Source organism: Stenella coeruleoalba, assembly GCF_951394435.1.
Source record: "Stenella coeruleoalba genome assembly, chromosome: 14".
NCBI lineage: Eukaryota > Metazoa > Chordata > Mammalia > Artiodactyla > Delphinidae > Stenella > Stenella coeruleoalba.
Genome location: NC_137160.1, coordinates 59790861 through 59811689, shown reverse-complemented (window position 1 = coordinate 59811689; position 20829 = coordinate 59790861). Strand labels below are relative to the sequence as shown.

At 35.0% G+C, this 20829-nt stretch overlaps 1 protein-coding gene across 3 annotated transcripts in view; it reads right to left on the bottom strand.

Annotated features, from left to right (window-relative positions):
• ANKRD12 (ankyrin repeat domain 12) overlaps nt 1–20829 on the bottom strand; it is a 113828-nt gene that overhangs the window by 63844 nt on the left and 29155 nt on the right. For 2 of the 3 annotated variants that reach the window (XM_079943366.1, XM_079943365.1), the window contains exons 2-4: nt 20396–20533; nt 8406–8553; nt 784–852 (exon numbers count right to left, since the gene is read on the bottom strand). In XM_079943366.1, the coding sequence (XP_079799492.1) occupies nt 784–852; nt 8406–8553; nt 20396–20482 (304 nt within the window). In that variant the 5' untranslated portion in view covers nt 20483–20533. The remainder of the gene's footprint in view (nt 1–783; nt 853–8405; nt 8554–20395; nt 20534–20829) is intronic. The other variant, XM_079943367.1, reaches the window with a different exon arrangement.

The following is a 20829-nucleotide window of genomic DNA, read 5'->3' as shown; positions in this document are numbered from 1 at the left end:
ATTATTTGGTTCTATACCAACCCCACAAATTTTTTAAATGAATACAAGGTATATCAGAAACAGAAATTTTATTTCAGCTTTTAGAGTTAAATGTCATATGGTAAAAACTGGACATTCAGGGACTGAACAATATTTTACATTTAAAAAGTTCAGACATAAGAATGTAAGCTCATTAAAAACTAAAAAAAAAGATAATCAAAACACTTAACTAATTTAGTTTTCACATACTAGGGGATACATTTACTCTTTAATGGCATTTCTCCAGGAAACCTGGTGTTTTAATCTACTTTTAAATTCAACAGGGGCAGCAAAGTCAATACACTAAAGAGGTCAACTGAAAATTTTTAGATGTGTTTTTAAAAAAAGAAGAGTAAGATGACACTGTCTATCAAAATCACTACACATGGTAATACTGTGTGACGGGCATACAGCTAAGACACTAAGGGCCCTGGGCACCTTCCCACAGGCGTTGCTGCACCGCACAACTCCAAGGGGGTGACTTTCACACTTTTCTACATGAATGGTGCCCCCAGGTTGCGTTGCACACCTGAGTGGCTGTGTGCAGGAGTCCTGCTTGTAACGTTCACACAGAGTATGTCTTGGACATGATGCACTGGAGATCTCAAATGAAGACTGGAAAATCTTGTGTCACTCATATAGTTCACTTATTCAACCACAGATACCTATATACTGGTTTGAAAATAAGTTACTTATAGTACAATAGTTAATTATAAATGTGACAGAAACCACTGGCTAAACAGGAGCCCCTGATAATCTAATTACCTGAGTATGTCCTGTAAGAAGACATAAGTCTCTCCCCCCAATTTTCACTTGTATGTCCTGGATCTGAATCTACAGAATAAGAAGAGACAGGAGAAAAGAAAAAAGCATACGAAGGGAAATGCAGAATTCAACAAACCAACATTTTTCAAAAGACCACAATGATGTATCATTGTTTTTCCAAAAGATAATTTTTAAGGTAAAGCCAAAAGTACATTTCAAACACAGATTTGGCCAATACCTAAGATTTCAGTTTCTTTGATCTTAAAGTTGAAAAAGTCAACCACGTAGTTTGCAATAATAGTTATTACTGAGGCTGCTTATTAAAACATATCATCTCTTTTGAGGATATATTTTTTCAATCTCTGAATAATGATAAAAGAGGCAGTACTCTTATCACGTTTTTCTGTTTAGAATTTGTCTTCAGAAAACTTGAATAGTGGACTTGCATCATTCTTTTTGTTCTATGAGTGCCAAAACTATTCAGAAGACAATAGAACATTTCGGACTACAGTATCATTCTAGACCACGGACCTTTCTATAATTTATAAACATTTCAAATAACATGAATTATTACTGACCACTACAAAAGACATCTTAGAAAGAAAGTAGCCTAAATCAAAACAAAGTTTATCAGCTAAGAATATGGAATGCTGCCTAACAACTCAATAAATTAGAGAACTGACTTCTGGCAGTATGGCCAGAGCAAATAATTTTACTTACAAACAATATGCTGTTTTAACTCAACATAATGTTATTCTGATCTTCACATTCTCAATTTATTGGCATATGGTCTTCTTTCCAGGATGATCATTATAGACATTATTCATGAGTTGTTAGGTGTAAGGAAACAAAAGTGTTGGAAAAAAAACCAATTTAGAGAACAAGTAACTCCTAAACACAGTATTTGAAAAATTTAGAGATAAGCCTAAAAGTTTAGTGATGAGAAGGCTTACTCAATCAAAGGGGAAATCATTAATAAAATAATATTTAGACCAATTCTAGAGCAAGTGGGTAAATGGACTGAATTACAAGCCTTTCAATAATAAACACTTATATTTCAAAATTTAACCCATTAAGTTAGCAACTAGAAGAATTCTATGAAGAATATTTGTCATTTCATTTAAAGATAAGCAAAAATTTTAAAAGGCCTCCATAGGTTGCAAAGCAAAGAAAAAGGGGCAACTAATAAGTTGCACCAACAAATCGAATTAAATGGATTATTGAAAGCAGATCATATGACTGTGACAGATGAAAGAATAGTGGATAAAATAAACTTTCAATTATATTCATTAATATAAGGAAGTAGTTTCTCCAAACCTTCCTTTGGAAGTAATTAATCCATCCAGACTCCACACACCCTTTTGGCTTTTACTCAAATAAGTATGTTTATTTTGGGGGCGTTTGCATGTATATTCTTATAAAGATTTAATTAAGGAGCTAGAAAATTAAAAGCTTCCATATCCTGTCCTTTTACTCAACTACTTCTTCCTTCAGTGCTATACTGAGACTAGACCATAATGAGACTATTGTTACCTATGAGGTTTTTGTAAAACACTGAGTGCTAAGCAGAGCAATTCTCTCTCCCTGATATGTTCTTTGCAGCAAGGCAAGACAAGCAATACCTATATTTTAAAAGCCATCTTTTTTGTTTTCAATTGAAGTATAGTTGATTTACAATACTGTGTTGGTTTCAGGTATACAGCAAAGTGATTCATTATATATATATGTATTTTTCAGATTATTTCCATTATAGGTTATTATAAGATATTGAATATAGTTCCTGTACTATAAAGTAAATCCTTGTTGTACAAGCCATCTTTTTAAGTTAATATTCTGTTCTGAATTGCAAGAGAATAAGAAAAATATCACGTATGATTTTAAGAGTGTGCACTACGTCTGAAAATTTTTATAATAAAATATCAGGGAAAGGGACAGAGTAAATCTATAATAAATAATCACCACGAAGAGCACCAAAAGAGGACTATCCTTATTAAGCAAAGCACTAATTTTATCTGCTACTTTAACACAGTTACCAGAAAAATTACATGTGTTTTCTTTTTTTAAAAAAGTTTTCCTCTCCAAATTTGCTTGTGTCATTAAATAGGGTAAATCCTTTAATGGCATCCAAAGCCTCGGGAAAGTAGGCCTTCTACGGCTGGCTGGCAGAGATTTAGTTCAAAACATTTGAACATACTCTACAACTGCGACCACGGACTTTGGGAACAGATCATATTGTGTCTCTTTACATTTTCTCCTACCACATTTATTTACATATTACTTAATGCCACAAGAAAAAAAATCAGTAAGGAAATAAATAATGCCTATTAAGAAGAAACAAGTATTTTTTAAAAAGTAAAGAATGTTGTATTTTTTTTACTTATCTAAACATGCAAACTAAAATGAAGTACTACTGGTTTATCCCTATAGATACTTAGAGCTATCAAACCTAAAGAAAAACAAGTGCCATGATGTTATTTGAGATTAAAGAACATAAATATACTGCTGGAGCCTTTATAAGTATGTATAACTATTTTGAAGAAACGTTATAGAAATGTTTTACCCTTTTAACCCTGTAAACCTACTCTTGGGAATGAATAAGACAGAAAAAATTCAGAGTATAATAAAAATACAATCTGCAAAGACGCTCTATGGCATTACTCACAACAAAATAATTGCAAATTTACTTTGGAGGCTAAGAAGAGATTCACTCATGTGTAGCCTCAAGATAACTGCTCAGTACTTTCAAGTTAAGGGATTGTCATGGCATCCTTTGGATGCCATTAGTCTTGGAAAGAAAGTAAGTACGATTTTATGACGGATAGTGTAGGAAAAAAGTTCCCTTAGGTAGAAACATTAATAACTTAAAGATAATAGCAGTTATCAGTTATTAATTACTATGTCAAAAATTTTATATACAGTAACAGTATTATAAGGTGCCTACTCAATATTCATTCTCCCCTTACTAGGCATACTCCAATTTTGATCAGGGTGACAATATGTCCAGCTCAAAAATATTTGACTTTTCAGACTCCCCAGCAACTAGGGGAGCCTAACCAGTTGAGGTGCAGGCAAAAGTTTCTAGGGAGGTTGTTTCATGAGTAAAAAGGCAAAAGTCTCTCTGGGAGAAAGACACCTCTGTCTTTGGTCCTTCCTCTCCTCTTTTCTGCCCAGGAAGGATATATCCTGTGACTATAAGGCAAAATGCTTAAGGACAAAGGCTACGTATGAGCTAAGGGTAGCAGAGCAGAAAGATGAAAACAGCTCAGTCCCTGACGGTGTTACTGAACTGCTATACCAACTCTGGACTGCCTATGCCTGGTCTTACCGCATTAGATGAAAAAAATCTCCATTTAAGCCAGTATTAGTTTTCTGTTTTAATTAATGTATCGTAAACTGATTTTACATGATATGTCACTTAGAGGTCACAATTTTCTGAAGTTGGTATTATATGCACTTTTATAGATGAGAAAATTGGGACTTACAAGGAACTCAACTAATTTGGCCAGGGCTAGTAGGTGGCTGAGCAAGGACTCAACAATGGTCTGTCAGACTTCAAAGCTTCTGATGATAAACACTATGCTATGATTTCCCTCTGTTATAACTACAATAACTTATCTGGTCAGGATTCTAGACTAGGAAAGATTAAAAGTAAAAGCTAAAAGTAGGTGATAAAGCAAGCTGATGCAGTAGCTGTAAGAAATAATTTGTCTTCTAGATAAGAAGTAGTTGCTTCCATAGGTTCAATGAGTCATTGTACAGATTGGCCTCAACATTTCGTGGGACAAGATTTATAGGAATTCTCTAATAGGATAGGACAATGTGGGATTGATACTGGAATGATATAAGTAGATATACTGGAGATTTGCTGAAATGAACAGTATTATGATACAGCTATAAGAACTCACTGGCATGACTTTGAATTACGCTGTAATTTTCCTCAAAACTTTATCTGAATTTCTTTTCTAGAAAGTGTTATCTTTTAAAAAATTAATAAACAGTAAATAATTGAGAATTTGGAAAGTTTAAGACACACTAGGGTATCTCAAAACGAAGACTAGGAATGACTCAGCCGGTTGATGGCATTACTGCTGATTTTGAGGACCACTGAATCTTCCTTGGACAATATGAATGTCTTAAAAAAAAATAATGACCGTGTTTTATAAAAATAATGTATGTTTATTATTTTAAAAATTCAAGGCATATAAAGAATACAAAGAAGAAAGTAACAAATCATCCCAAATCCTGGAAACAAAATGTTAACATCTCATGAGCATCATGCCAAGCATCCTTCTAAATGTATATAAAGACAGAGGAACTAGGAGAGAGAGAGAGAGAGAGAGAGAGAGAGAGAGAGAGATCAACTTATGTAAGAATAAGAAAATATCATACATATGTGCTATATTTAAATAAAAATCTGAAAGATTAACTTTAGTTTAACCCAACATAAAAAGAAAATAAACTAAAGGGATTGCTCTTCTCTATAAGAGATACCATATACTAAAGTATAAACACACACATATATAAACATATAGGTAAAATTTTAAATGAAAGATTAAAAGTTTTAAAGGTTAAAAATATATTTCAGTTTCAGACAATTTCAGTTAATCCCTTGCTATGAGAGATGATGAGTTGAGTAGCACTCTTAGCATTTTCTCCTTATTCCCCACTCCCTATTCTTTTATTTTTCACCTAAGTCAGGGCTTATAATATTTACATTTTTGTTCAGGACCTTTAATAAACCCACTAGGTTTAGGCTTAGTTCTACAATGAAACAGTCTCTATATTTAAACAATCTTATCTTTCTGTATGTGTGTTAATGTATGTCCTGTGTGCATATGCATACAAATATAAAGAATATGACATAATGCAAACAGTACATATTATTTCATAACCTACATTTTTACTTTGTATACTGTGAACATATTTCCATACAGTTTATTCCTCTACAATTGTTATTTTTAAGGGTAAAAGATCATATTTCTTCATTGGATTTACCATAATTTACCAAATCCTATATTTCTTGACAATCTTTTCCTGTTTTGTTTTTTCTATTATAAAGAAAGCTGAGAGAAATATACTTGAAGATAATTTTTACTCTCATCAATAATTATTTATATAGAATAAATGACGAAACAAAGAATAAATCAAATGTTAACAAACTTAGTTTTTAACATATGCTGTTATATCTACCTTCAACAAGGTAGTTCCATAATTCAGACAAACTAAAGCAAGTTCCTATTTCAAACCAGTGACCAGTTTGTATGATTTAAGCCAATGACAGTTTTGCCAATCATTGTAAACTCTATTTCTCTGAGTACTATTAATACATTTCATATATTTCTTCACCAACCGTAATTCTGTTGTTCTGAACTACTTGCTTCTATCTTTTGTCCATTCTCCCATTTCTGTATTTTTCTCTTCACATTTAAGAGAACTTTAATTACTAATTATATTAAGATAAGGGTTGTCATATATGTTATAAATATTTCTCCCTTTTATAGTTTATTCTGTATAGTTTCAGCTAATGATTTAAAATTTTAAAAAGATCAATGTCAAATACGGGGTTTGGTGCTATAACTATCTTTCATATGGAAAATACCAGTTAATGGTACTCTGAACTCTTCTTTTAAAATTATGAAAATAAGACGTTTTGCCTTGGGCCTGGGGAAATTCTTCTTAATGCTTTGGATGTGTGTGTATGTGTGTGCATGCAAAACTAAAGCCTTCATCTGTTATTTACTAAAATTTATAAATTCAGCCTACCAAAAATATAGATACACATGTTTAAGTCCATCAAAATCTCATTTAATGTTAGCCATGTAACCTTCTCAAAAAAAAAAATAAAGTAAGAGTCTGTTTTATGAAACAGTCTTAGAGAGAGCTGCAATGTCCCACTAAATTCAAATAGTGGAAAGACTGTAGCAGGGGATAAGCATATAATCCAATCAATAAAATATGAATTAGACTATGTTTATTCAGTGCCTAAAGTTCATGTCTTCCTAAGTCTTTTATTTTACACCGAATAAAAGACAAATAACCCACTGGATCTAATAACAAAGGTTCTCATGGGAAGTGTATTATTTTGAAACCTTATTTCTAAGTCCCTTCTTCAAACTACTAGTAGGATTATCACTGTCACTGGAAAACAAAACCTGGTTAATGTAAGTACTTTAAAAATGACTAGCAAAAGTTTTCTAAGGAGAGAGTATGAGACAAGTTAAATCTTGTATATTCGAAGGCACAGAAGCACCTTCTTCTCAGCTAAGTGACCTAGTAATACCTTGAGAACAATTTGTAAAAATAAGGAGAGTCAAGGGCTTCCCTGCTGGCGCAGTGGTTGAGAGTCCGCCTGCCGATGCAGGGGACATGGGTTCGTGCCCCGGTCTGGGAGGCTTGTGAGCCGTGGCCGCTGAGCCTGTGCGTCCGGAGCCTGTGCTCCGCAACAGGAGAGGCCACAACAGTGAGAGGCCCGCGTACCGCAAAAAAAAAAAAAAAAAAAAAAAAAAGGAGAGTCAAGCTTCAAAAAAAAAAAGAAAGATTCTGAACCTCTAGAAGAAGACAGTGTAACTTAAAATGAACAAAGCACATAATTTCTTAATCACTCAATAAAAGAGCAATTTTCAAAGTTTAAAACTGTCATAAGCGTTTAAGAAAAATTTTTAGTTCAAGCTAAGAGAAACAGCCAAACATACAAAAGGAAATCTACTTACTAACGGTGTATACTAAAATTAAGTATTTTCTAAAGATTAGCACAAGGAGTTTCAAAAGTCTAGTCTTTTGAAAATAGTCTTTCTAAAAGTCTATTTTCACAGATTCTGGAGTCAAGGTCATTCCCATACTGATGATTAAGATGGCTAGAAAGATAAAAGTAGGATATGATCTCTGTACATAAATTTAGCATGTAACACTGATTTTCTTTGAGTGAAACTAAAACATTCTTAAGAACAGTTCATTACCAATACTTCATTCAGGGGCTAAAACAATTATGATAAATAACGAACATTCAAGTTTATATTAGTTTCAAGAAACGATTAGTTCAGGGCTAAAATACAACCTAGTAATTTATCAGATAGTGGTAATAAGGTTTTAATCTATTACAAATAACTGGGATTTACTGATGTCAAGTATCATTCCTGACATAGCAAAAGTTTTGAGGAAAAAAGTACTATGAACTGGGCTTAGGAAGCCTCAATATTTTTCTTCTTTTTTTTGAAAGGGACATATTTCTGATTCATTTCTGAATCTAAAATGCCTAACTTTTTTTCTTTGGTGGGTTCAATAATTTGTTCACAAAAACCCAACAGCTTTTTCTCAAATCTACCGTATCAATGCTCCATATTACTAAGTAAATTTTCATCACTGAAATGCTCCTCAAGAAATTAAGTTCTTAAAGTGGTAAGAAATTTGTAATAAACACTGAGACTGAGAAAAAAAGCTAATTGCTTTTATCTATGATAGAAATCAAATTTGGGTGAGGAATATATGAATTTCTGCCCCAATGATAAACCTGAAATTCTAAAATACAAATATTTCTCTCTAAAATGCAGTGAACAAGGAATGAGAAAGAAAATCACAGTAAAAGAAGGATTATGATTTTACCAGAAAACAACAAAATTTCCTACCTGTGTCTGAATCTCGTTCTTCATTTCTTGATGGGCTGATGGTAAAAGGAAGTTTACGTTTCATGGACGATTTCTCTTTCATCTCCTTGCCCACATCACTCCGATCAATTTTTGGAGTTTTGCTATAGGATGCAATCTTGTCTTTACTCTATTAAAAAATTAAATATGAATAAACTTATAACAATATTAGCTGAGCAATACAGTATTAAAAAAATACTTTATATAAAGTAGAAAGAGTATTACTACAAACCATCGTTGTCCTCAATGTCCTTAAGGCCCACTTTCAACAATCATAATGTGTTTTCTAACTTATTTCATATTCCCTTTTACTTAGTAATATAATTTTAAAATAACAATAAAACGAAATATCTTGAATATAATGGAACTCTATGTCTAAGATAGACATCATCACCAATAAACAAATATATAAATCAGAAAAAGCAGTCTAGATTGAATTAAGCAGATTGTATTTTATTAATTCCATGTGTCCACTCATTTAGATAAAGTATCCTACCCTCATGCCTACAGCAATTACCAAGTTCACTCTTATGATCCAACATCTGAATTGGTACATACAGCACATCTAACTGGGCTATGAAAACTCCTTTGGAAAAACATGCTAGATACTAAGAACTAAGCCACATCACCTAGCAGGTGAGCATAAAACTATGATAATAAATGATAGATATCCTAACCATAGAGATTTTCAGAAGAAAATGAGTAGACTCAGACTGCAGAAGACATGAGCTTTCGACCCAAGCCAGAAAATAAAGGAAGGAAGAGTGGGAAGAAGGGGCATAAAAAAAAATACTGAATTTTTTTAAAAAGTAGAATTTATCAACGAAAAGATGATTCAAAAAGAGCAAAATAGGGCTTCCCTGGTGGCGCAGTGGTTGAGAGTCCACCTGCCGATGCAGTGGACATGGATTTGTGCCCCGGTCTGGGAGGATCCCACATGCCGCGGAGCGGCTGGGCCCGTGAGCCTGTGCTCCGCAACGGGTGAGGCCACAACAGTGAGAGGCCCGTGTACCACACACACAAAAAAGAGCAATATAATAAAGCTTTTAGTGAGTCTAATCATGAAAATATGAAGAGGGAAAAAAAAAACAGGAAAAAAAAAAAAAAGACTGGGATTGAGACCTAAAATACAATTCCAGAGGGGATATTAAAAAGTTACAAAAGAGGGCTTCCCTGGTGGCGCAGTGGTTGAGAGTCCGTCTGCTGATGCAGGGGACACGGGTTCGTGCCCCGGTCCGGGAAGATCCCACATGCCGCAGAGCGGCTGGGCCCGTGAGCCATGGCTGCTGAGCCTGCGCGTCTGGAGCCTGTGCTCCGCAACGGGAGAGGCCACAACAGTGAGAGGCCCACGTACCGCAAAAAAAAAAAAAAGTTACAAAAGAATACTGTATTCATTTTTATACAATTATAATTTTAAGGACTGGAAAAATGGATTATTTTCTTGGAAAACATGTATTACCAAACACTGGCTCATGAAAGAAACAGAAAACCTGAATAGACCAATGATCATAGAAAACAATAAATCTATAGCCAAAGATTTTACATCTAAAAAGGGTACCTATTCCAGAAGATTTTATGAGAGGTTTTAAATTAAAAATTCAGGGAAAATATATTTCCCATTTCATATAAACAATACTACAACACAGAAATAAGATTAGAAGATACCCAATCCATTTTACAAGTGTGAAATAAAACTAATACCTAAGAAGGGTTCAAGATAGAAATTATACCTAAATTGCTTATGAAATAAATGAAACAATAAACTATCCTAAATAAACTGTCCAATCAAAGTTAGTGCCTTAGAAAGATAATATATCATAATCAAGCAGGATTCACCCAAAGAATATAAGAATAGTTCATTATTAGAAAACCTCAAGACAATTCATTATATCAAAAGGAAAAATCTTATTATGATGTTAATAGGTGACAATAACATCTAAATAGACCCTACATTCATTCTTGATAAACCTACTAGCAAATTAGGAAGAGAATGTGACTTCCTTATATCTTAACTGGTAAAGATTAGTGAAGAATAAAAGTATTTCCCAGGTGTAAAGGAAAATCCTCTTAAGCTGTTTTCTTCTGCTAATGAAATGGAGCTTCACAGGCATGCCTTTTGCTTATAAGGTTGTTTTAAAACGTCGATTTTATTATTATTCTGGTATAGTGAGGCCAACAGATCAAGAGATCGCTGCCACTGAAAAGAGAGTTTGTTACTCACAGCTCCCAAGAAGAGGAGGCATGCCGCACCATGAGGTGCCACCGGGGGAAGCACCTAGGAGGTTCAGGAAGCAGAGAGAGGGGAAGGAAATGTGAGTCAAAGCTTTTATTGCGGTTTCCACAGGAAGAAAAAGGCAAGGCAGAGCAAGCAGGTTTAGGGTTGGCTAGTTTGCATAATTTCAGCAGACTCTAGGGTATAGGTGTTGTTTCTCTAGCTGTCTGGTACCTAGTTCTGGGGTGACTGTTATTAGGGCAGGGGGATAGTGGCCCAGAGTGTGAGAGCTGGATATAGTTGGTGGTTGGGGATGGACTCTGGATTGGTTGGTTTGCATATGAAAGGTGTGGTCACACATAAATTGTTTACTATCTCTGGGAACTGAGTAGCCCTGGGAAGGGCAGTCTCCCCAGGGTCACTGAGGTCCCAGATGTCAAAGAATCAGAAACAAAAAGGCATGATTAGTAAAATGGTTAGCCAACAAAGTTCTAGAGATTTTCCTTAGAAATACAAATCTTTGTTATTAAAAAAAGAATTAAGAAAAACATTAGAATGTCCCTTCTCCCTTGCACTTGTGTGAGTAAAGATACTGTTCTGTGCCATAAAACAAGAGAAACCAATTTAATATGTTAAATGAAAAATGTTCACAACAATTTATCAATCATACTCTCCTGAGCAATATGGTGATTAGTGTGAATATTCATTCCTGCTACCAACTTATTCTGTTCTCTGTAAAATAAAATTGTCCTTAAAAGTGTTACTTGAACAAAGTGTTTTTGTGAGAATCTTAACAATAAAAATTATTTTCAGATATGGGGAAAGTAACTTTCAAAAGAAATAGCTATGGAAAAGGGGGAGAAAAAAAAAGAAATAACTACTTCTGATTGTCTTAAAATTTCTATATCATCAAATGGTATAAATACTCTTGACAATTCAGGAGAGAATCACTGGCACATTCTTCTTTCATATCCATGACCTAATAAAACTAAGAGTCAGACTTTTTTTATTTTAAAATAATTTAAGTCTTTTTCATTTATATTAATGATTTTCTTTCAATAACCTACAACAGCTATCATACATAGCAGTGAAAGTATTAATGGCAAGACAAGAATGATCCTCTATCACTGCTGATATTAAACAATGTGCTGGTAGCCTTTACCAACTCAAGACAGAAAAAAATAAGAGGTAAAAATTTACCTAGAAAAAAAGAAAAAAAACAAAAACCGCTTGAAGTATATAAACCAAAATGTTAATGGCTATCTGTGGGTAATGGCATTACAGGTGTGCTGGGAGACAATTTTCTATAGCTCTCTTGCATTTCTGCATATCTTGCAAGCAGAAGCACTAAATCCCTTTATTCTATCTTTCCAAGGATATCTGTATAGAGAATAGCCTTGGAAGACAGAGAAAGTTTCTCCCTCTGGAGCAAAGGGTAGATCAGACCTGTTCACTGTTCAGTATAATAAATAATTTCTCCCTTTAGGGCAAAGGTCAGGTAAATTTATTGCCCATTAAAAAGATTTGGGATTCCTCTCCTATAATACAATCCACTGTATATGTAGTTGTCACCTGGCCTTCTTTGCATCCCTTTGTGAGAAACAGGGCTCAGAGAACAGGCACAAATGGTGATATATGGCTACAGCGATTGCTATGAGAAAAAATGCTTGCCTCTCTATCTGACCCAGGAGTCTCATGTCTTCTGCCATAATCCATGAAACTAATTAGCTTGCAAGTAGGGTAAAACCTCAGATGCTTCATCTCAGACAAGGCAATTTCTATTTTCATTATTCTTATATACATTTTCTAATTCCTCTGTAACGAACATTATTACATTACTTGAATAATAAAAGAAAAGTTCTCAGTTATCATGGGGATAGGAGATAATGAAGGTCTGAACTATACTGATGATGAAAAGGATAGGGCAGAGCTATTTAGAAAGGCAGACGATTAACATCCACTCTCTCACACTTTATGAATTTAACCCGGGTTTTAGCTTATCAGAAAAGGATTGATGAAAGATTTTGTTTTGCAAATTATAGCTAATTTATAGCTAAAAATGTCAGTGGAAAAAATTTTAAACTAAAACCAATGGGGAAAAAAATCCCACAGATTAGCAGTGAAAGGATAAAATATTTGAAGAATTTTGAGGAGACATTTTTGATGAACCCCTGACTATTGTAATATCTAACACGGTAATAAAAGCACTTTATATAAAAAGCATATTGCTATAGAATGGGATTATTTAAAATTATTGTCTATTTAAATGCATTTAAAAATTAAACTTTGGTTCAGGTTATTTTTAAATTTAGAATCTTATAACAGCAATGTCTGTGTCATATTAAGCTGTAAATACGGTCTATATTTACATAAGAGAACAGCTATATAATATTCATTTCTAAAAATTTTATGGAAGGAAAAACTCAGCAGAAGCTAGAGGCTGGTTTCAAGGCCAATCACTCACCAAGAAAAGACAATCCTAAGAATACGCTTTACAAATAAATAAGTGAATAAGATGGTCATGCCGCCTTCTCTCCTTCCCTCTCTTCTAACTTTATTTTGTCCTAAGAAGCAGTAGTAACATGGTCTATAAGCAAGAAATTTGGAATGGAAGTTATGGCCCTTCCTCTCTTAAGGTGCAAATAAACAGTTCAAATATCTATTTAAAACTAAAGAAAATTACTTCTAACAACAGCTTTGGATGTCAAGCTGCTCAGAAATCCCAACGCATGGCAGTAAGCACCTCGCATACTGCCTCAGAAGGGCTTTTGACCATTACCCAAACACACATGTGGTCTTGAAAAAAAACACTGAATGATTCAACTGAGACTGAGAACAGTTAAATATAGCCCTTTAGGTAAGCCAACTGTTAATAATTAAGGAATTTAATAGTTTGTGTTTATTCTTCCTATTTATCTTATAAATCTAATGATTAATAAGTATTCTTAACTTACCTAAGCAATATTTTTAATAGAAATACATTAGTAAAAAAGTGTTTGATTTTTGCTTGCCTCTATAGTTTTAAGAAATCACACTGTTATGAAGGCAATGGTCAGGACTACTGCATATTTAGTGGCAATCTTCAAAAAATAATACGAAGTACCTAGAAGAATAAAAGCTTCAACAACTTTAGCCTTATAAATTCAAATCCAAAAACCAAGTAGCTCACACGTAATTTCACAAATGCAACCTTTGTGGGACTCGAGGGACATTGTTCCAGCTAATGATTAAGAACTCTCCAGACAATAGGGGCTTCTTAGACAATGGGTGAATTTCCAGGATGTCCGGCCCCCTTCCGAGAAGGAGGGAGATAAACAAAATGTAAAAAAGGTATCTGTCAAAGACCAATCAGGAAGCTGGGGACAAGTTCCCTCTCTGGTCCGAGCCTAAGCCCGGACCAATCAGCAGGAAAACACAACCAAATCTATAATTTACATACGGGGAAGTGGGAACCTATAAAACTGACATATTCGCGCCCAAAAAGGGTTCCTTCTTCGACCTCCTGCGTGAGGACCAAGGAACCCCGGTGCACCGGCCTTCAATAAACCTCTTGCGTTTTGCATCGACTTCCGACTCTTGTTGTTTCCTGGGCGAGTCGAAACTCCTAGCAGACCGCGCAGGTCTAACACCTTCACTATATTTAAGCATTTAGAAATAAAAGTTATAATTCTTTCCTCAAATCTCACATTGTACTCTGTCCCCACAACTCTACTGAGGTCACCTTTACCCAGGTCACTGTAAGGTATCTCTACTGACAATGGCCTGGTCTTTCCTATTAACTGTTGCGGCATTTGTCATACAGACCCCCTCGCCACTCTTTGCCGTGTAACTTCTGCTTCTCTCTCTGTCCTCCTTGCTCCCCCTCTCCTGACTCCTAAAATATCTGAATTCCTCAGGGTATGCTCTCCTCCATTCTTGCCCCACTCTCTTTAGGTGACATCTCGATACCTATAGATCACTTTTCCACAAATCCTCATACATTTATTTCCAGTCTAGCTGTTCTTACCTCTAGACGCATATCTAACTAATACTATCTAACTGATACTTCTATTGGATGCTCCGATGATGAACTAAATTCAACAAGTACAAACCAAACATTCTTCTTCAAACAACCTGTCCCTTTTCCTGAGTGCCCTCTCCGGGAATAGTCCAATCAACTTCAGAGTGGACCCAGACAACTTTTTCTATACATACACAAGTTTCAGTAATTCAATATCTTTTAGATCTGCCACTTCTATCCCCACAGCCACTGCCCACACTGCCTTCTGCTTGGATTTTTAAATAATACTCTAACTGGTTTCTGCCATGGCCCTTCCCTTCTGGCTCACTGGCTACAGGATAAATTTCAAGATCTTTAGCAAGGAACACAAGGCCATAATGAACTGGCCCCTGTCTAATGCTTATCTCCTACCCTCCACCCTTCACAGGCTACATCCTAACTCTGTATGCATTACTTTAACAGATTCTTGTCTTTTTTACATCTCCTGCTTAAGTCTACTCTTTACTCTCATTTTCCTGCTAGTCACATGCTTGAGAATCCAGATTAGGTATCTTTTCCACTGTGAGACCACCCCTGAACACCCTAGAACTGACTGCTTCTCTCCTTTGCCCCATCATTGTACACTCAAATACTTTCATTAGTGTGAACAAAGTATGGTCCCTGAGACCATTTCAGGGGAAATGCGAAGTCAGAAATATGCTCACAATAACACTAAGATGTTAGTGTATCTTTCTCTCTCATTCTCTAAAGAATGTGTATTTGAGCCTTGAGATTATGTGACAAGAGATATCTGAACATCCGGATTGCAGAAGCAGATGAGCATCTGGCTATCTTCCTGTTAAGCCACACATTAAAGATATTTGCAAAACCAATGACACTCTTCTCACCGATACTGTCTTGGAATATACAGTTGTGTTTCATAAAAATATATTATTAACATGTAACAGTTATACTGTTTTTTTAAACCAATTAATAAATTTAAATTTTTTCTCAGTTTTAATTTCTGATTGTGTAAATGTCAACAGACATACCCACATACAGAAAAGCCCTTTAGCCTCCTCAGTTATGCTAAAAAGTATCAAGGGGTCCTGAGAGCAAAACACTTCAGACACAGAGATAGAGCAATTACTTAAGAGTCTTCATAAAGATTTAGACCAAGCCTTAACCACTGTTTTTTTTTTTTTTTTCACCGCACAGCGCAGCATGCGGGATCTTAGTTCCCCAACCAGGGATTATACACATGCCCCCTGAAGTGGAAGCGCAGAGTCTTAACCACTGGACCACCAGGGAAGTCCCACCAATCACTGTTTTATTTCAAGGGTCATAGGAGAGGCACACAACACAATAAGCATCCCATGTAAGGTTTGTTGAATAAAATGAATAAATTAGTGAACTCACGCTCCTTAAGATTTGGCACATTAAAATATATTTTGGGAAACTTTTGTCTATAGTAGAATGAAGATACTGGCAACTTATCTCTCCAAGGAATAACTATAAACCTGGACAAACTGTCGAAAACCACCATTTCAAGGCTCTAGAAATCGAACAAAAACAACAAATTGAGAAGCATTTTCAATAAGAAAAACTGCTGAACTACGGATAAGAAGAGTGATTGTCTTCGGCATTCTTGCCTGGGGTTGTTCTCATTTCCTGGCTAATGCTTAGTTTGCATGAAGTAGTTCCAGGGTGGGGCTGGCAATGAAAACCAGCATCTTTGCTGCCAAAGAGTCAACTTGAATTGACACAGAAGGCCAAAACCCCACCACCCAGTCACTCCGTTGATAAAAATAGCAAGCAGGGTAGGAAAGGAATGGAGTGGAAAAAAACCCCATAGTTCTATTAGCCTACGGCTGTGGTCCCACTGTGGGGGAGCAGCAGCCAGTAGACAAGCCAGAAATTTAACAGGGAGATTGCAGAAATCAGAGAGCCATGGGGGCACTAGATAAGACAGCCACTCATCCCTGGCACTCATCCCTGGCAGACAGGGTAAGTATGTGGGGAAGACCTGAGAAGGGCTAAGCTCTGCACAGACCCCTCACTCACTCAGGGAGACTGTGTGCACACACTGGGGAGGTCTACAAGGGTCCAAGCTCTCTACACCATCCTTAGTCAACAAGGAGCCTGCACACATGAGGGAACTCCTGGGTGAGCCCGACAGAAAGTAACTGCTAGGGCTTACCTGAAAAATGCCTTAACATTGAGCACACTCCCCAACACACATGTATATCTATCAGTGGAAGGTGGAAGCCCTACTGGCTCACGTTTGAGCACAACGCCTGACCAACCAATGGTTGCTAACTAATCCACGTACGTATGGGGCAACCCCTAGAAAAGCAAGACTAAACAAACAAACAAACCCCCCAAAAACCTAGACACCAGTGGTTGTGACAAAGTAACAAACACTGCAAAACCTGACATTTTACTAAAAGCAAACAAAAAACTAGCAACAGTTACAACTGTTAGGTGGGAAATAATGAGAATCCAGAGCTGCTATAATATATGACCTAAACTGTCCAGTTTTCAATAAAAATTACGGCAGCTGGGAAAGCAAGGAAAAAAGTATTCAAGAGAAACTTCTCTGAGTGGGCCAAGATAGGTTTGGCAAAGTCTATAAAGAGGAAGGAAGGGAGGGGAGAGAGGGAGGAAGAAAACAGTGTTTAAAGAATTAAAGTATGACAACAATGACTTAAACAGAGAATATGAATAAAGAACAATTAAAAAAAATACTGGATTTGAAAAGTAAAGTGACTGAAAATGTATTAGGTATGTTCAACAGCAGATGTGAGATGGCAAAAACAAACAAAAAAATCAGTAAATTCAACACCCCAAATTTCATGAAAACCATTAATCTACAGATCCAAGCAACTCAAAAAACCCCAGGTAGAATAATTGCAAAGGGATCCTAAACACATTACAAACAAAAGAGAAAACAGCAACGAAAAAAAAAAATTAATCACAATTAACGGCTGACTTCTCATCAGAAACACTTAAAGCAAGAAAGAAGTGGGATGACAATCTACTAAAAGGAAAAGTCAAATAAGAATTCTATACCCAACAAAATAAAGGTAAACAGTCATGAACGACCACATACTGTAGAATTTCATTTATATGAAATATCCAGAATAGGAAAATCTATAGAGACAAAAAGTAGATTTATTTGCTATCTAGGGCTGTGGGGTTTAGGGACAGAATGGGGAGTAACTGCTAATGGGTACATAGTGCTTCTTTTTCATGTGAAAATGTCCTAAAATTGACAGAGGTAGTGATTGCACAACTCTGTAAATATACTAAAAACTACTGAATTTTACATTTTAAATGAGTAAATTGTATGGTATGTGAATTATATCTCAAAAAACCTGTTTTTTAAAAATGGCAAAATCAAGATATTCTTAGATCAATGAACACAGAGAAGTCACAGCTGAAGACCCGTCTTACAGTAAATACTAAGGAAAATTCTTATAGACTGTAAGGAAATGACACTAGACAGTAACCTGAATTCACAGGAAGAAATTAAGAGTGCCAAAATTGGTAAATTTCTAGGTTAAAAACAAAGAACTGTATAAATATATATTTCTCTTTAATTCTCTTATTTCTTTAAAAATAAGACTGTATAAAACGATAATTGTAACATTCTGTTGTTGAGTTAATAACAAATGTAGATATAATCTATACTACACAGAGAACACAAAGGAAGGGAAGGTAACGGAGCTATACTGGAGCAAAGTTGCTGTATTACACTGGATTTAAGTCAATATTAACCTGTAGTAATTAGCATGCACATTATAATCCCTAGATCAACATTTTAAGAATATAATTTAAGAAACATAGTTTTAAAAAATCATAGAAATTTAAATAGTACACTGAAAAATAGTTTTTAAAAAAAGGCAGCAAAGACGAGAGAGAAAAAAAGACCTGAAACATAAGAACAAAGTGCAAAATGGCAGATATAAATCTAACCTTATCAATAATTACATGAAATGTGAGTGGATTAAACACTGCAATCAAAAGCAAAGACTGCCAGTGCAATCAGGCAAGAAAAGGAAATAAAAGTATTCATACTGGAAAAGAAGTTAAATTATGTCTATAAGCAGATGACATAATCCCATATGTAGAAAATCCTAAGGAATCCACAAACTTTTAGAATAAATGAGTTCTGTAAGGTCACAGGATATAAGATCAGTATACAAAAATATCTGCATTTCTATATACCAGCAGTGAAAAATCCTAAATGAAATTATCTATAATAGCATCAGAAAGAATATTAATAATTTAACAATAAAAGTACAAGATTTGTACACTGAAAACTACAAAGCATTGGTCAGGGAAATTGAAAATCTAAATAAATGGAGAGATATTCTGTGGTGATGGACTGGAAGACATGTTAAGATAACATACTATTCAAAGTGATCTACGGATTCAATAAAATCCCTATAAAAATTTCAGCAGGCTTTTTTTTTGTGGAAACTGACAAGCTAATCCCAACATTTATATGGAAATGCAAACGACCCTTAATAGCCAAAAGAATTTTTGAAAAGAACAAAGTTAAAAACTTACGTGTTGATTTTGAAAGCAGATTTGGGGTTGCTGGGACTTTGGGGTGGGAACAGGGACACACTGCAAATGGGCATAAGGATCTTTTAACAATGATGGAAATGGTCTATCTAAACTGTATTGTGATGATGGTTGCACAACTCTATAAACTTACTAAAATCCCTGAATTCTACACTAAGTGGGTGAATTTTATGGTATACAAATTGCACCTCAATAAAGCTGTTCAAAAAAGATCCTACATGAATGTTCAGACTCTTTATTCATATTAGCCAAAAGCAGGAAACATTTCAGATGTCCTTCAACAAGAAAATGGCTTATAGGAAGAAAAGAACTTAAAAGAAAAAAAAGAAAAATCCAAAGAAAGAAAAATTCAAAGATAATGCGTAAAACTAACTAGATAAAGCAGAGACTAGGGATAGTGAAACCACTTAGGAGACAACTACAGAAGTCTAAATAAAGGTTTTGAGGGTCTAAATTAAATAGTAATGAAGAAGGATAGATGTAAAAGGGCAGAATCATGGGTCATTGGCAATGACTAATAATAAACAACAAAAATGGCTAACATTTATTGAGCACTTACTATATACCAAGCATTGTATTAAGTATAATACTTAAGTCATTTCACTGTCACAATTCTATAAAGTACTGTTGTCCTCTATTACAGAGAGATATACTGAGTTTGGAAAAGTTATGTAAATTTATCCAAAGTTATAGACATGGAAAAGTGAACGGCTACTGTGTATGTGTGTTTCAGTACCAGGGGTCAGGGGGAAGAAATGACAAATGATTGTGAGGTCTTGGATCCCCAGCCTCATGATCATTTCTCAAGTAACTGTGTGATCTTGGTAATTTTGTTATTTTAGGGAATGAAAAACAATCTCACTCCCAGGATCTGGCATCGATACGGCTTTTTATTTTATGAGCAGTTACTAAAAATATGAAATCATGGGAATTCCCTGGTGGTCTAGTGGTTAGGACTCTGAATGTTCACTGCCGAGGGCCAGGTTCAATCCCTGGTCAGGGAACTAAGATCCCACAGCCACTGGGTGTTGATAAAATAAAATAAAATAAAATAAAATAAAATAAAGTAAAACAAAATAAATAAAAGTTACAATTAGAAAAGTTTTTAATAAATAAATAAAAATACTAACTCAGGAGTCTTTTTCACAATTTCCAAAGAGTCAACAAATCTTTAGCATAATCATATACCTTTCTTCCATATGGTTTTTCTACCATATTGCTGTCACTGTCAGAATTTTCACTCTGCACTGGTTTTGTGAACCCAGATTTGGGCATCTTATAGCTGTTCAACTAGCTTCTTCTTTTATCAGTCTTCTCATCCTGGATCTGCAAAGAATGGATATATAAGGATTATTTGTACACGTATGCAATAAAATCTACTTAAAGTTTATGCACCACAATTAGTGCAATTTGGTTTCTTCCATGTCTCTATAAGATAATTTATTTTCTCAGAGAGGCTATCCTAGCCCAAAGTAAGTTTTCATTTAACAATTTGAGCTTCTAATTAAAGTTCTCTTGCTCAAGTCCATTCAGTTTGTCACTGAAAAGAGAACTGCTTTTATATTTCTTCCCATCTTCTCTAGACTAGTACCTAACCTCCAGCTTTCTGGGTAACCAGCAGT